This window comes from Mustelus asterias, chromosome 7 (genome assembly GCF_964213995.1).
Source record: "Mustelus asterias chromosome 7, sMusAst1.hap1.1, whole genome shotgun sequence".
Taxonomy (NCBI): domain Eukaryota; kingdom Metazoa; phylum Chordata; class Chondrichthyes; order Carcharhiniformes; family Triakidae; genus Mustelus; species Mustelus asterias.
Genome location: NC_135807.1, coordinates 116,304,173 through 116,319,459, shown reverse-complemented (window position 1 = coordinate 116,319,459; position 15,287 = coordinate 116,304,173). Strand labels below are relative to the sequence as shown.

The following is a 15,287-nucleotide window of genomic DNA, read 5'->3' as shown; positions in this document are numbered from 1 at the left end:
GCATTTTGCATTCACCTCTCTGAATCAGAGAAGAATCATAGAATTCCTACTGTGCAGAAGGAGGCCATTTGGCCCATCAAGTCTGCACCACCTCTCCAACCCCCTCCCCAACTATTCCTGTAACCTCATGCATTTATCCCGCTAATTCCCCTAAGCCACACATCTTTGAACACCAAGGTACTATGGCCATTCCACCAAACCTGTATATCTCTATAGTGTGGGAGGAAACACAAGCACACATGAAGAGAATGTGCAAACTCCACACAGTCATCTGGGGCTGGCATTGAACCTGGGTCCCTGATGCTGAGGCAACAGTGTTAACCACTGTGCCACCATGTCATTAATATTGAGGCACCCTCTCCATCTCCAAGCTATCTCAGCAGGATCTTCCTCTCCCAGCAGCACTTGGGGCCAGTTCCTAACTTAATTGGAAGGCCAGCTTGGAGGCAGCCAATTAGGAGGTCACTTGAAGTAAAATTGCTCAGTCGGTCCTGCTGCTGACACGCACAACTAGGGGCCCGCATTTCAGGGGATAAAGCATGGGGTAATGTCCAATCCAACAATATGGCTTGAATGGAGCTGTCCACTAACAGCAGACTGGACTGTCTTGTGTAGTACTGAAATAACTGCCTAGGTTTTACTTCACTATAGCATGCAAAATCAGCTGGGTTAATGGCAGTGAAGGAGAGAAAGTTGAATGGAAAAACACATCAGACGAACCAAGTTTTCACAGCCCAGTTGAGTGCGAAGAAATAGGAGAATTTCAATTTCCAGTTTGGTTGGGGGGGGGGGGGGGGGGGGTGGTGGAGGGCAGGGGGGTCAGTGTGGAGGTGGGGTGGGCGGCAGGCAGGAGTAGGAGGGGTAAGCCTGGAAGTAGTGAGATCCAGAAGCAGGCCAGGAGCCCATTTGAGAAGCTGGGTAATCAATGGTGATTTCCCTGTACCTTGAAGGAGACATCACTACCTTATCAGCTGAGTGGGAAATCTGTAAATGTTGTCCAACTGATAGGTGACCCATGAGTTTTCCCTATGGGAGAAATCCAGACGCTACGACAACGGGTGAATGAACACCGCTCAACAATCACCAGGCAGGAGTGTTCCCTTCCTGTCGGGGAACACTTCAGCAGTCGAGGGCACTCAGCCTCTGATCTTCGGGTAAGCGTTCTCCAAGGCGGCCTTCAAGACACACAACGCAGAGTCGCCGAGCAGAAACTGATAGCCAACTTCCGCACAGATGAGGACGACCTCAACCGGGATCTTGGGTTCATGTCACACTATCTGTAACCCCCACGACTTGCCTGTGCTTACAAAATCTCACTGACTGTCCTGGCTTGAGACAATTCACACCTCTTGAACTTGTGCTTAACCCTCTCTCCACTCGCATTGTCTGAACGTGTAAAGACTTGATTACCTGTTAAGACTCGCATTCCAATCATTTTATTGCAATTTAGTCTGTGTCTATATATGCCCTGTTTGTGATACCAACTCTTCACTCACTTGATGAAGGGGCAATGCTCTGAAAGCTCATGCTACCAAATAAACCTGTTGGACTTTAACCTGGTGCTGCGAGACTTCTTACTCTGGGAGAAATGTCAATGCTGCTGCCTTATCAAAATGTATTCCACTGAAGGATTGAAAGCAAAGGGTCGATTCTCAAGACACAGACATAGAGATGGCATCACCTTGCCATCACTACCGTGTACAGATCTCATGCAGTCATGTAGTTAGCTGCCAACACTCAGTGGGTGGATGAATGATGAACAGTACCATGCTCATTATCCCATCCACTTGCCCTCTTGCCACCCATCTATTAGGATGCGCCCACACTTTTGAACCTTGACCAGGTCCCTCACAGCTGTCATGGCATAACAATGTGACCAAGAGGGAGTAAGCTAGTAGGGCTGTCAGTGGTCAGGAAGCACAGCATGCTACCTTTGAGTCACAGCTGCATTAACATATGTGGTACAAAACATTTACACAGAGACATTTTCTCCACCAAACTTTAACAGTAATCGTTGATGATGTTATAAAAATTGTTTACACACATAAATTCACAAAAGTGAATCAGAGTATTGTAATCAAAATGGCTTACAACCTTTTGTCTTACAGTTTTATTCATAGAATATCACACAGAGGAGACAAGGCAAGATAGCTCCAGCAGCCCCACACAATTTTGCCCAGGACATGCACATTTTGGTGGAGGGTGGGCAGTCCCTTGAAAAATTGTGCAGTCAATGTACAAAGTTCTTGAGGTGGAAGCATGTCACCAGGGATAGGCTGATGGCAATTGTGGTATTGGAGGATCTTATGAGAATCTACACAAGTCTGGCAATGGTGATGACCTTGTGGTATTATCTGTCAAGGAGGCATCAACACCGTGGTACTATCGCTAGACTATTAATCCAGAACTCAGCTAATGCTCTAGGAACCTGGTTCCAATCCTGCATAGCAGATGGTGGAATTTGAATTCAATAAAAAAAATCTGGAATTAAGAATCTACTGATGACCATGAAATCATTGTCGATTGTCAGAAAGACCCATCTGATCCACTACTGTCCTTTCGGGAAGGAAATCGGTCGTCCTTACCTGGTCTGGCCTACATGGCCTACAGAACTAGGGGTCATAGTTTGAGGATAAGGACCTTTTAGAACAAAGGTGACAAGAAATGCATCCACCCAGAGAATGGTGAATCGATGGAATTCACGACCACCGAATGTCAAAATGTTGTCTGATTTCAGGAAGAAATTAGATATAGCTGTTGGGGCTAAAGGGATCAAGGGATATGGGAGGAAGGGGGAAATCAGGATATTGAATTTGATGATCAGCTATGATCAAGGTGAATGGTGGAGCAGGCTCGACAGGCCGAATGGCCTCCTCCTGCTTCTAGTTTAAATGCGACTCCGGAGCCACAGTAATGTGGTTGATTCTGAACTGCCCTCGGGCAACTAGGGCATTAAATGTTGGCCAGCCATGTCCCGCTAGTGAATTAAAAAAAAGATCTTCCTGGTTACATGACCATATCTCCCAACTGTTCTGTCATTGGCAACCTCAGTAAGAAGTTTAACAACACCAGGTTAAAGTCCAACAGGTTTATTTGGTAGCAAAAGCCACACAAGCTTTCGAGGCTCTGAGCCCCTTCTTCAGGTGAGTGGGAATTCTGTTCACAAACAGAACTTATAAAGACACAGACTCAATTTACATGAATAATGGTTGGAATGCGAATACTTACAACTAATCCAGTCTTTAAGAAACAAAACAATGGGAGTGGAGAGAGCATCAAGACAGGCTAAAAAGATGTGTATTGTCTCCAGACAAGACAGCCAGTGAAACTCTGCAGGTCCACACCAAGTTCCGCACACACAAGGACGGCCTCAACCGGGATATTGGGTTTATGTCACACTATTTGTAACTCCCACAGTTGCGTGGACCTGCAGAGTTTCACTGGCTGTCTTGTCTGGAGACAATACACATCTTTTTAGCCTGTCTTGATGCTCTCTCCACTCCCATTGTTTTGTTTCTTAAAGACTGGATTAGTTGTAAGTATTCGCATTCCAACCATTATTCATGTAAATTGAGTCTGTGTCTTTATAAGTTCTGTTTGTGAACAGAATTCCCACTCACCTGAAGAAGGGGCTCAGAGCCTCGAAAGCTTGTGTGGCTTTTGCTACCAAATAAACCTGTTGGACTTTAACCTGGTGTTGTTAAACTTCTTACTGTGTTTACCCCAGTCCAACGCCGGCATCTCCACATCATTGGCAACCTCCTCATCCTTATCCATTCTGCAAATTTCTGAATGGACAGAAATTTTCTCCTCCTCAGGAAATTGTAATAGTATGAAAAAACAAGGAAACCCAGTGATTGGGAATGTGCTCTGCTGGGTATATGCTTTTGTTTAATACTTAAAAACGGAAGCTGCATACTGGTAGAGGCAGTTTGGTAGGTTGCTGGAACTAGTGCTCTGAGATGCTGATAAGCCTGGAAACTTAGTTGTTTACGTAAGGCAAGTTGATAACAATGGAGAGTAGAATATCAAAGGATTCGAGTAAGATGCTAAAAGTTCAAAGAAGATGAGGTGTGAATTTTATAGTTACATTCTAACAGGTAACCTCACAAAATGAAGGTAAATAAGAGTGAATTATGAGGAGATTAGTTTAGATAAGGTGAGATCAAAAGGGAAACTGGTATATCAGGAGCAGTTTCAACCTCGGCACGTTAGCTGTATTGAGAACTCAGCCGACAGCAGGAAAAAGCTGTGCGAACTCCCAGCAAACTGGGTAGAAAAAAGCCTGTTTGAACTATCAGTTGGTCTGCCCCACATCAGAAGCAACCCAGAGAAAGATACCAGTGCCTGGTGCGGAAACTATTACTGGAATTTGCCTCCAGTTTTAAAGATCTATGGGCTGCTGTTTGGGGAGAATAAGCTCTGAAATTAAGGAAATAAAAGGGTTTGGAACTGGGCAGATTTAGGGATGATGTGCATAGACATTGACTTAGTTAAGCGTGTTTATGGTTGACTTCATTGTTGTGTATTTCATTGTGTAATAGCATTGATTTGATTTAAAATGATCAGAGAGATGCCTGGGGCTTCCTTCTGTGGTCTTCACATCTTTCTGCATATATCATAGAATCATAGAATGCCTACAGTGCAGAAGGAGACCATTCGGCCCATTGAGTCTGCAGTAACAACAATTCCACCAAGGCCCTATCCCTGTAACCCCATATATTTACTCTGCTAATCCCCCTGACACTAAGGGGCAATTTAGCATGGCCAATCCACCGAACCTGCACATCTTTAAACTGTGGGAGGAAATTGGAGCACCCAGAGGAAACTGACACAGACATGGGGAGACTGTGCAAACTCCACACAGTCAGCCAAGGACAGAATTGAACCTGTGCCTTTGGTGCTGTGAGGCAGAAATGCCAACCACTTTGCTACCATGTCCGTATCAGGAGGCATTCTCTCCAAAAAGTTCAAAGTGTAAAATGGGTGAGAAAATGAGAGGTTTCCTCACCCGTTTTTTCAGCGAGATAAGTAATGGTAATTTATGGTACTCTGTGCAATACAGAGGTTGTAATGTAATACAGAGGGGTGGAGTTTTAGCCCACCTGTGAGGCCAGCTGCTGAGCTCCAGGGGCGTCAGGTGCCCTGAACTCCCAATATATTGTGCACTGGGACATCCGCCCCCGCCCACCCCCCACTCCCCCACGGACATTGCCACCCTCCCCCAATTGTTGTTGCCTTGAACATTGACCCCACGCCCCCGATCACGGTCCCAACCGATTGCAAACCCCACCCCCCCCACCCCACAGTCACCGCCTGGCGGGTCATCCACCACCCCCCCCCCCCCTCCCCCGCGCCTTCAAAACCCTCTCCGGAGCTTCTCCCCACCTCCCTCTCAGCATGGTCCTAGTCCCTCAAGCCCTGCCCCATTTGACCTCATCCCCTCAGCCCCAATCCCATCAGGCTCTGCCCTTTTGGCACTGCCCAGTGCCTGGTGGGCAATGCCAGGGTACCAGGCTGACAGTGCCAGTGTGCCAGGCTGGCACAGCCTGGCCCTGCTCCCAATCATCAAGGGGGCTTCAATGGCCTTCAGTCCCACTGGTGAGGCTAACACATCTGGTCCCCGTTGGTGGGTACCATCCGTGATCCTCACTAGTGGGGACCTCAAGCGAGGGGACTAAGGGAAGTGAGCCCAGACTGTGTCCCGGATTCGTTAATGACATGCTAAGCATAATTTTATAAGAAGGGTCATCCTTGTGAAGATGAAGACAGTGTTGTAGTGATAATGTCACTGAACTATTAATTCAGTGGCCCAGTCTATTGCTCTGGGGGAGTGGACTTAAATCCCACCATAGCAGCTATGTAAATGTAATTAGTATATCTAGAATATAAAGGAATATCTGGATTTTAAAACAATCTGGTCTCAGTAATGGTAACCATGACAATTTTCATTGTTGTAAAAATACATCTGGTTCATTAACTCCTATAGAGAAGGAAACCTGCCATCCTTAACTCCTGATGACTCCTGATTCACAGCAATGTGGCTGACTCTTAACTGTCCTCTGAAATGGCCTACCAAGCCACTCAGTTCAGGGGCAATTAGGCATGGGCAACAAATGTTGCCCTTGCCAGTGGCGGTCACATCTCATGAAAGAATAAAGAAGAAAAAGACAAAATCTTGTTCTCACGTCAAGGACTTTGACACTGTGTCGTGCAGAATGACTGTTTCACTCAGTGTAAAATGCTATGCACAGACCAAGCTGCCTAAAACGGAATCTTCATCAGGCATTATAAACCAACAGCAGCAAAACCTTATGCCACCACAATTGTAAATCTGTGACTCAACACATCCATCATTCTTCCATTACCATCAAGTTTAAAGACCTCCAGTGTCAGGAGCAACATCAGTAATACCTTAGGTACTGGTACCAACAGAACTATCAGCATATTAAGCACAATATTGGGCACATTATAGACAAAGCAATGGATAAGAACAAAGTAGTGATGAATTGTTGTGAATAATGAGGTAATCTCTATGATTAACCATGTCAGGGCTCAGCATATGGGTTCAAGTACAAGGCTAAAACCTTTTTCTCAACTACCTTACACAACACAACACACCTTCACTTTAGCAAGTAACATTTGTACCACACATGTGCCAGGCAATACACAAAAGAGAATGTCATCATCTCCCCACCACACACAGTGGCATTACCATCACCGACTGCATCGCTATCAACATCTTGGGGGTTACCATCGATCAGAAAGTTAACTGGACGACACATATACATACTGTGGCTACAAGAACAGATTAAAGACAGGGAATTCTGTGAATAACTCACCTCCTGACTCTCCAAAGCCTGTCCGCAGGCACATGTCAGGAATGTGACGGAATACTCTCCACTTGACTGAATGACACCAGCTCCAGGACACCATCCAGGACAAAGCAGCCTGCTTGATGTCACCCAACCCAGCAGCTTAAACATTCACTCACTCCACCATCGATGCAGAGTAGCAGCACCATGTAGCATCGACAAGATGCACTGCAGCAACTCACCAAGGCTCCTTCGACAGCACCTGTCAAACCCGGTAATTCGACCAGCGAGAATGACAAGGGCAGCAGATGCAAGGGAAGGAACATTTGCAAGTTCCCCTCCAACTGTTTTTGATTTATAATTAAATTCCATTAAGATGGATTGTATCCATTATCACTGGTTGAAAACTGCTAATTAGAGTCACTTTTAACAGTAAAAGGGCATATTTAAATATTAAAACAGTAATATCAAAAAGTCATTTCTGCTTGATAATACAATATTACTTCAGCTCTTCTGCGTGAGATTAGAATGTCAGACATACATGGCATTATACATTAGAGGATTCTTCTGATGCCTTTGTCCCAGTAGGCAACCTAAGTTAACCATGCACAACAGGGTCTGATAGTGCCAATCACAAGAAAAGAAAACAATCCAAATATTGCATTTGAAGCTTACGTTCTTGAAAGGATGTGAAAAGCATCTGGAAGTGACTGCTCCGACTCCCTTCATCAGCCCACATGCGAATGACGCCTAACCCTGTGCGAAGCATCAAGTCGTTGGCCACGGTGCTGCAGAATTTGGCTTTCAGGTCCTCCACCGCATTGCTTCCATCATAAATCGCCACAAAATTGCGCTTACACTCATTTGAATTCTGCATCTCGTAGTCAAGAAATCGCAAGTAAATCTAATGAAAGAGAAAAAGAAATGATTCACATAAACCTCATAACTAAAATTCTTCAAAAGTTAACCAAGGAACGTGTGTTGGCCTATGATTAAATAGCTTTGCCCGCACACCAAAAAAATACTGGAGGCAGACTTAAACTGCTTTACTGAACTGAGGAGAATTTGAATGACTGAAGGAATGGACTAAAGGCTTCTTCCATCAGTCATTCACTCTGTTCTCATGTACCAAAATACTAATTTCAAAGCACATTATTCCGATTCAATCACATTTTAAAGATACTAGTTCTACATTTTCCAGTATTTAAATAAGATAATTCCAGTAACCTGCCCTAAAGCGAGAATGCATCGCACTATAGAGGAGCAGATATTAAAGGCCAAGTGACTATACTGCAAAGGCAGTTTACAAATGGGCAATCGTCAGCCGTGGGTCAAGTTTCATATCCCAGGAAGCGACAAGACTTTTAACTGAGCTTTAAAAATAAAACAAGCTCGGAGCTGAACTGAAAATTATTCAGAGACACAGGCATAATGAACTGACTTCATGAATATGTTAGCCAAGAGATAGCTGATGCAATCAGGCCTCATAATGGTATGCGCTTGTCCAGATTTAAGTGACTGCCTTGACCATTGAACTTACAAGCTAATGGCTGCAGTTCTAATACGTCAGGGTTGCACCAACGTCCCTTGGAAATGCAAATTGCAAAACTGCTTCAGACGGTTAAACTCATTCACCAATCTCATGATTCTGATAAATCCAGAATATTCCCCATTTTTACATTAGTGGACTGTTCACAAATCCAGGATGAGGAATTGATACAAGATTGGAGATATTACAAGCTAATGTTGTGGTGGTGTGGGGGGAATGATTGTGTCAATCATTGTCACGGCTGTGATTTCTTTCCACCATAAGAAGCAAGTGATTAGGGTCAAGGGAATGATTTGTTAGAATGTAACTGATGATAACATTGGATCTACCTTAGTTAATTTGATTTAGTTTATTTGGTTGGTCAAAAAGATTGATAATATTGGATCTGTTGCAGTGTGACCAATGGCAACAAGAAGTAACGGTCAGCTGACTCAATAAACTATGAACCAATGACAAGATGACATGATGGTCAGCTGACCAGCTGACTCAGTATAAAAAATGACCTGTTGGGAATTGTGAAATTGCTTGGAATGGCCTAGGGTGAGGTCTCAAGTGTCGGAGTAATGAAGTTTCTTTATTAAACCGTTTTTTTGATTTATAAGTTGGAGTAAGTTTTGTTATATTTTGTTGCCTACACTTGAAGAGTTCCTCCTGAAGGATCAACATGATTTGCAAGAGTACCCTGGATTGATCATCTGCACTGATGGGAACATGCTTCTTTGAGTGACTGTCAGAGTGAATATTTTCCAAAATGGAGGAAAGTGGAAGGAAACAATTTTTGTGAGTATTGATTGAAAAGGATGCAGGGCTCTAACATTTGTATGTTATTGGTATACAAATAATAGTTAAATGAATATTGTGTTGTGAGCCTTGACTATTTTACACCATCTGTATGTGTTCAGTTTAGACTCTGGAATTACAGCATGAAGGGGAGGTGTGTATTCCTCCACCTACAGTGGTTATCAAGTTCTTCCCATTGATTCTCCTCCCACTCTTCATAATGAACTGAATCAATGAAATTGTCAAAATGCTGTGAAATCTGCTTAGTGCAGTTACCCAGAACAACTGACCACATTAACCATTTAATTGCACTAACTCAATGAATTGTTTTGTAGAAAAATCCACTTGTGGTTGCCTAATCTGAAACCACTAATGGCTTAAGACTCCGAATCGAAGGGCAAGATTTTAACTTATTCACAACCTATTCACTTAAAATCAAGCTCTCTAATGTCTTTCTCTGATTATACATTGTGGCTGAAATTGACAAAGTGTCAGTTCTGACTGAAAGCTGGCATGTTTCTCCCCAGAAACACAGCCAGGTTTCCACTCCAGCTCTTCTGACTCTTTGTCAAAAAATAGCATTTTGCGCCATCATTCTGGCGGGGTGAGGTCTAATTAGAGCCGGCAAGGCCAGTTCCACTGAGGGGTACCCTTTTTAAAGGACACCTCAATCTCAAAGTTAGGTTAAAGCACCCCCCAACCACTGTCGATGGATATTGGGACCCCCTCCCCCCGCCCCCGACCCCCAGCAGACAACAGGAATACCCCTCAAACTTTGAACACAGAGGGCCAACCTCTTCCTCCCAACCATTCAACGGTCAGTCACTCCACCCCCACCCCTCCCCACATCACTTAGGAATCAGGGTCACCTGAACCCAGGGTGCCGGCATCATGAGCAACCTCAGTCACAGTCGCCGCTCCCCTACTTTTCCACCACTATGCAGGCACAAATTCTCACTCCCCCTGTGCCCCCCCCCCCAACATATTAGGGCCCTGCCCCGGGTGCCAAGGCACTGACCAGCCACGTCCCTCACCATTCGGGGGCTATATTCACCTCTGTGCCCCATTTTTGGAAAGCAATGGTGATTCCTGCCTGAATGGGGAAGCATCTGACATTGCCCAAAGCAACAGCGTAGAACCATTTAACCATATTTAAATGCTTCAAATTTATGGAAATCAGGTTCACGCCCTTTCTGGGCATGAACTGATTACATCATTGGGGAGGGCCTGTGAAGATCATGCTCGGTAATCTCGTTGGCTCATTATGGCGCTCTCATGAGAATTAGTGGCCAAAATGGTATTTGAAGGCATGACAAACTGGCCCTGAGAATTGCGCCTTATGATTGCAACCACTGTTAATGGATTGTTTCCCTGTTTTAAAATCTCTGCTTATGTTGAAGTGTTGGGTCGCTCAGCTGATTTAGTGCTATTCACTGTTTTGAATTACTGTCTTTTATCCTGTGAGGCGTATAAAGTGAGTATTATATCTTGAGAAATGGAAGAAAGCAGTGCTCACTATACAGTCACAATAATTAGAGTGGGGGTTCGGCATTTAAACATGGATCAGCATCATACAAACTTGTCTCTGTATCTAATTGAGACTGATTCCTGTGAGCAGTTGCATTCTTTTGTTTAGATTGTCCTCAAGCACCATTTTCCGGTAAACCGGCTGGGGAGTTAGCTAAAGATGCGACTGTGTCCCACTTCATTCAACACTGGGTACATCTGACTAAGATCCCAGCAGAGCCTGAAGAATCAACAGCAACCTCAATAGCACGTGCAACTGCCCTGTTTCATTGACACTACTTTTCCCTTGCATTCACACTTATCAACCTTCCCGATGGGGATCATATTGCAGGTGTTCCTAGAATAAAAGCCTCCTTTACTAGTTGACAATGATATTTGCAACAGCAGCCCTTGTATTTAATGAGCTTTCAGTTATTTAGATTATTTGGAAAGCACAATGATAATAATAAGCATATGAGTTACCAAGTGTCTCAAAACCAGCAAACTTGGGCTCAAGCCTGTGCCGGAGTTTGCATCTTGCTGGATTTTGGAGAAAGAAATTGGAACCTTAATTCAATGAGAGGCATGGTGACACAGTGGTTAGCACTGCTGCCTCACAGCTCCAGTGTACTGGGTTCGATTCCAGCCTCGGGTGACTCTGGAATTTGCAAGTTCGCCCCGTGACTGCGTGGGTTTCCTCTGGGTACTCAAGTTCCCTTCCACAGGTCAAAGGTGTGCAGGCTGGATGGACTGGCCATGGTGAAGGTCTGGGGTTATGGGGTGAGGGAAGGGGTAAGATACTCACTCTGAGACAGTTGGTGCAAATTCAATGGGCCAAATGGCCTCTTCTGCACTGTAGGGATTCTTAAAAAAAATAGGAGTAGACGCATGAAATTGAACCAAACTGGGTTCAGTGGGGTTAAGGGTCACTTGGAACACGCAGTGTGGGAAAAGATAATCCACAAAGCCAACAACTAGTCCAGTGTGTCACTGCACCAGTGCAGCACCTAGCCAAATTTCCCAATGAATTATTTTACTCATTTAATAACAATTCAAAATTATAAGCATGGCAGTTTATAAAAATGTTCCGTTCTTGCATAGTTCTGGCTCTCAGACAGTTGAATTTGATACTTTACCTGTATTTTGCATTGATGAAGAAAGGACATGGAATGCACCATCCAATGAAACTGATCAATATAATTAAAATAGTTCATCTTTCGTAACAATCACACTAATTAAATAAGCTGCAAATAATTACACGATCAACAGGCAAATAAAAGTACATTCCAAACGGATCAACTGCCAATATTTAAATATGTATGATTGAAGCTGCAAAAGTTCAGTATTCATTGTGTAAATGACTTTCTTACTGCATGCATGTGGTATTCAGAGGGTGGAATTTTCTCATATTTTCCGAATGTGGCAGTAGGTAGGAAAAACAGTGTGGAATCTGCTGTTAGTTAGGTACACAGGAAAAATAAATTTCCAAGAGGTGGCTCACTTTGGCAGGGTAAGCTGTGAATGAGCCCACTCTGCCAGCAACTTGGGTTCTAAAAGATTGGGGCATTGGATCGGATCCCCATTGAACACCCAATACTGTCCGTCCTGGCCCCCCACAGAACACCCTCCCCCTGCCACGCAACAGAACATTCCCCCACCATGGAACACCCACCCACACAACAGCTCCCTCCCCCCCCCCCCCCGCCCCCTCCACCCACTACTACCCCAAGGAACAGCTTCCCCGGCACTGCTCCCTAGTGCTCACAATGCCTACAGTGTTGGGATTCCCATTATATCATTGGCTGGGCACAGGGACATTAGAACAGGAAATCCAGGCAGCATAAATTGTGTTTTGGGGTTCTTTTGGATTTCCCACTCCAACCTCCAATCTTACCCCTCGCTCCTGGGAGCATAAAATACCCCCCAGAGTATCTTTCTCATTACTGTATCATCCACGGGGTCAATGCTCTCAGCAAAGGACCAATCAGCACTGTGCTGAGGGCGTGTAATGTAGCCACTACGCTGCTCTTAAAGGTAGTCTATCTCAAGTTGCATTGTATAATGTTGCTGGGAATTAAAGGATGCAAACTGGAAAATCAGGGCAGAGAGAGGGCTCCAGGGTGATGGATGTAACACTGGAAGCATTAGTGGCAGAAAAGAGCAGAAGGAGAAATGTCATAGGTCCACAAGAGGCTGGGGGAATGGGAGAGGTGCGCAGTGGGTGCAAGGAGAGTAGACGGGAGGTGGTGGCGGTGGCAGAAGGCCCTCTCGTACCACCCTCAGAAAGGAGGAGGAGCAGGTGATAGGGATGCCAACTCCCAACGTCTAGACCTGAAGACCAGGCAGCAGTCTAATAATTCCAGTCAGGCAGTCAAGATCAATGAATGTATCTTCATCACATTCGCACTGCTCCACCAGTCTCTCTCATTGCTCAATGTCCTACATCCATTATCATTCACCCAGCACTACCTGTCATTCAGGACTCACACAAATTAGTCAGACACTGCACCTACCCCTTACAAACCAACTACAGATGTTGCCAGCCTCACCTCTTTCTGTCTACATGTACCTTCAGCTAGTTAGCTAAGGCAGGCACATCAGCTGGACAACTGCTAACATGCTGTGCTCTCGCAGGACAAGATGGCACAAAGGGACCAGAGAAGATTTAGCAAGGGTAAAGGATGCCTGCGTCACATGATCCCTGTGAGGAGATAACACTCAGCATCATGGGATCAGCAGCAATGGAGCCCATGGAATCAAGCATCTTCAAGAACATTGAGAATGATGCCATGCTCCTGCTTGATGCCCCTAAATCCCACCTCAGCTTCAATCTGCCATCTAACAAGGTGAGCAATCTGCCAATGGTCTGACCATGGACCTCATGCTTTCCACCCCAACTGCTTTCTCCCACATTAATCTTCTGAATTGACTACTTTCAGACTCTGAAAACTGCCACCTAACCAGCCATTGCAGCCCCAGAGGGTGAGAGGTCAATGGCACAGCACTAGTGAAGAGACACTCTCTCTTGCTCTGGTACTCACAGGGACCAACTCCTATACTGGCAGCACACATATCCTGTAGGCTTCGTATAGAATTGGATCTGCACATGTTGAGTCATGAGGCCATGATTGGGTTGCAGTTCATTTCCCAGTTCACTAAAGGACAGAGTCATAAATGAGGTTTGTTACAAAGGGCTTGGATGAGGATTTCAATGGGGTGGAGCATGCTGATAGGCAGGCACACTGATATGCTTGATTCTCTGGCTGGTCTGCCAGACATCCCCTGTTTTCATTAAGGATCGTCAGCTCCAAGTTGTCAGAGGATATCACACAAGAGCTTTCTGTCTCTGCGGCCTCTATGCTGTCTCTTCTGCAGACCCATTGTCACTGCTACTGCTGCCTTCGTACCTGCTGCAGGCTCCATGTGGAAATGCCAGCTTCACTCTGCCGCCTCTGGAAAATTCAGAACATCACCACAGCACCTTCAAGCACTGCACATATTTTGCAACTTAGCAGCAGTTTGAGTTACTGCTCCTTTAAGGAATGCTAGCGAAGGGTCAATCATAGAGACCTTACAGTTCAGAAAGAGGCCATTTGGCCCATCAATCCCATATAGGTCTTTTCCCTGTAACCCTATGTATTTACCCAACTAATGCCCCTGACACTAAGAGGCAATTTAGCATGGCCAATTTATCTAACCCGCACATAGAACATAGAACAGTACAGCACAGAACAGGCCCTTCGGCCCACGATGTTGTGCCGAGCTTTATCTGAAACCAAGATCAAGTTATCCCACTCCCTATCATCCTGGTGTGCTCCATGTGCCTATCCAATAACCGCTTAAATGTTCCTAAAGTGTCTGACTCCACTATCACTGCAGGCAGTCCATTCCACACCCCAACCACTCTCTGCGTAAAGAACCCCATCTTTGGATTCACAGAATACTACAGTGCAGAAGAGGCCCTTCGGCCCATTGAGTCTGCACTGATGCATGAAAGGCCCTGACCTGCCCACCTAATCCCACTTGCCAGCACTTGGCCCATAGCCTTGAATGTTATGGTGTGCCAAGACCTCATGCAGGTACTTTTTAAAGGATGTGAGGTGGGAGGAAACTGGAGCACCTGGAGGAAATCCACGCAGACATGAAGAGAATGTGCAAACTGCCGAGGCTTGTATTTGGTTGAATGATGCAAGAATATGCTTGGATCTACATGTTTGGTATGCTGGTTTCGTTCACAGCCTTCTAGCATCATTGATGATACTGTCACTGGCAGTCTCCTCAGGAAGACAAACTATGCCTGCTGCACGAGGAGATGGCCAGCAGTGCAGTAGTCCCAGTTAATTGACACACTCCCTAACTCAACTGGAGGAGATATCACAATTGAATTTCTGACCCTTGTGCCAGAATCTTGCTGCCCCCCCCCCCCCCCCCCCCCCCCCCACCCACTTCTCTGAATGGCAGGTGGAGGGGCTGTAAAATTGGACTTTAGGCCAACAACACTGTTCCTGGTGTCAACCCACTACTGCCCATCCTGTTACAATTTTACCAGCAGCAGAGCAGGCATCAGGCAGCCCAGTTTCTCAATTAGTGCCTGATGTGCGATTAAATCACTCAGGAGGCTAGATCGTACCCGGGAA

General features: G+C 45.3%; 1 protein-coding gene across 1 annotated transcript in view; it reads right to left on the bottom strand.

The window, feature by feature from the left end:
* neto1l (neuropilin (NRP) and tolloid (TLL)-like 1, like) overlaps window positions 1-15,287 on the bottom strand; it is a 247,050-nt gene that overhangs the window by 39,108 nt on the left and 192,655 nt on the right. Inside the window, exon 7 of the mRNA XM_078217144.1 lies at window positions 7,491-7,719. Coding sequence (XP_078073270.1) covers window positions 7,491-7,719 — 229 coding nt within the window. The remainder of the gene's footprint in view (window positions 1-7,490; window positions 7,720-15,287) is intronic.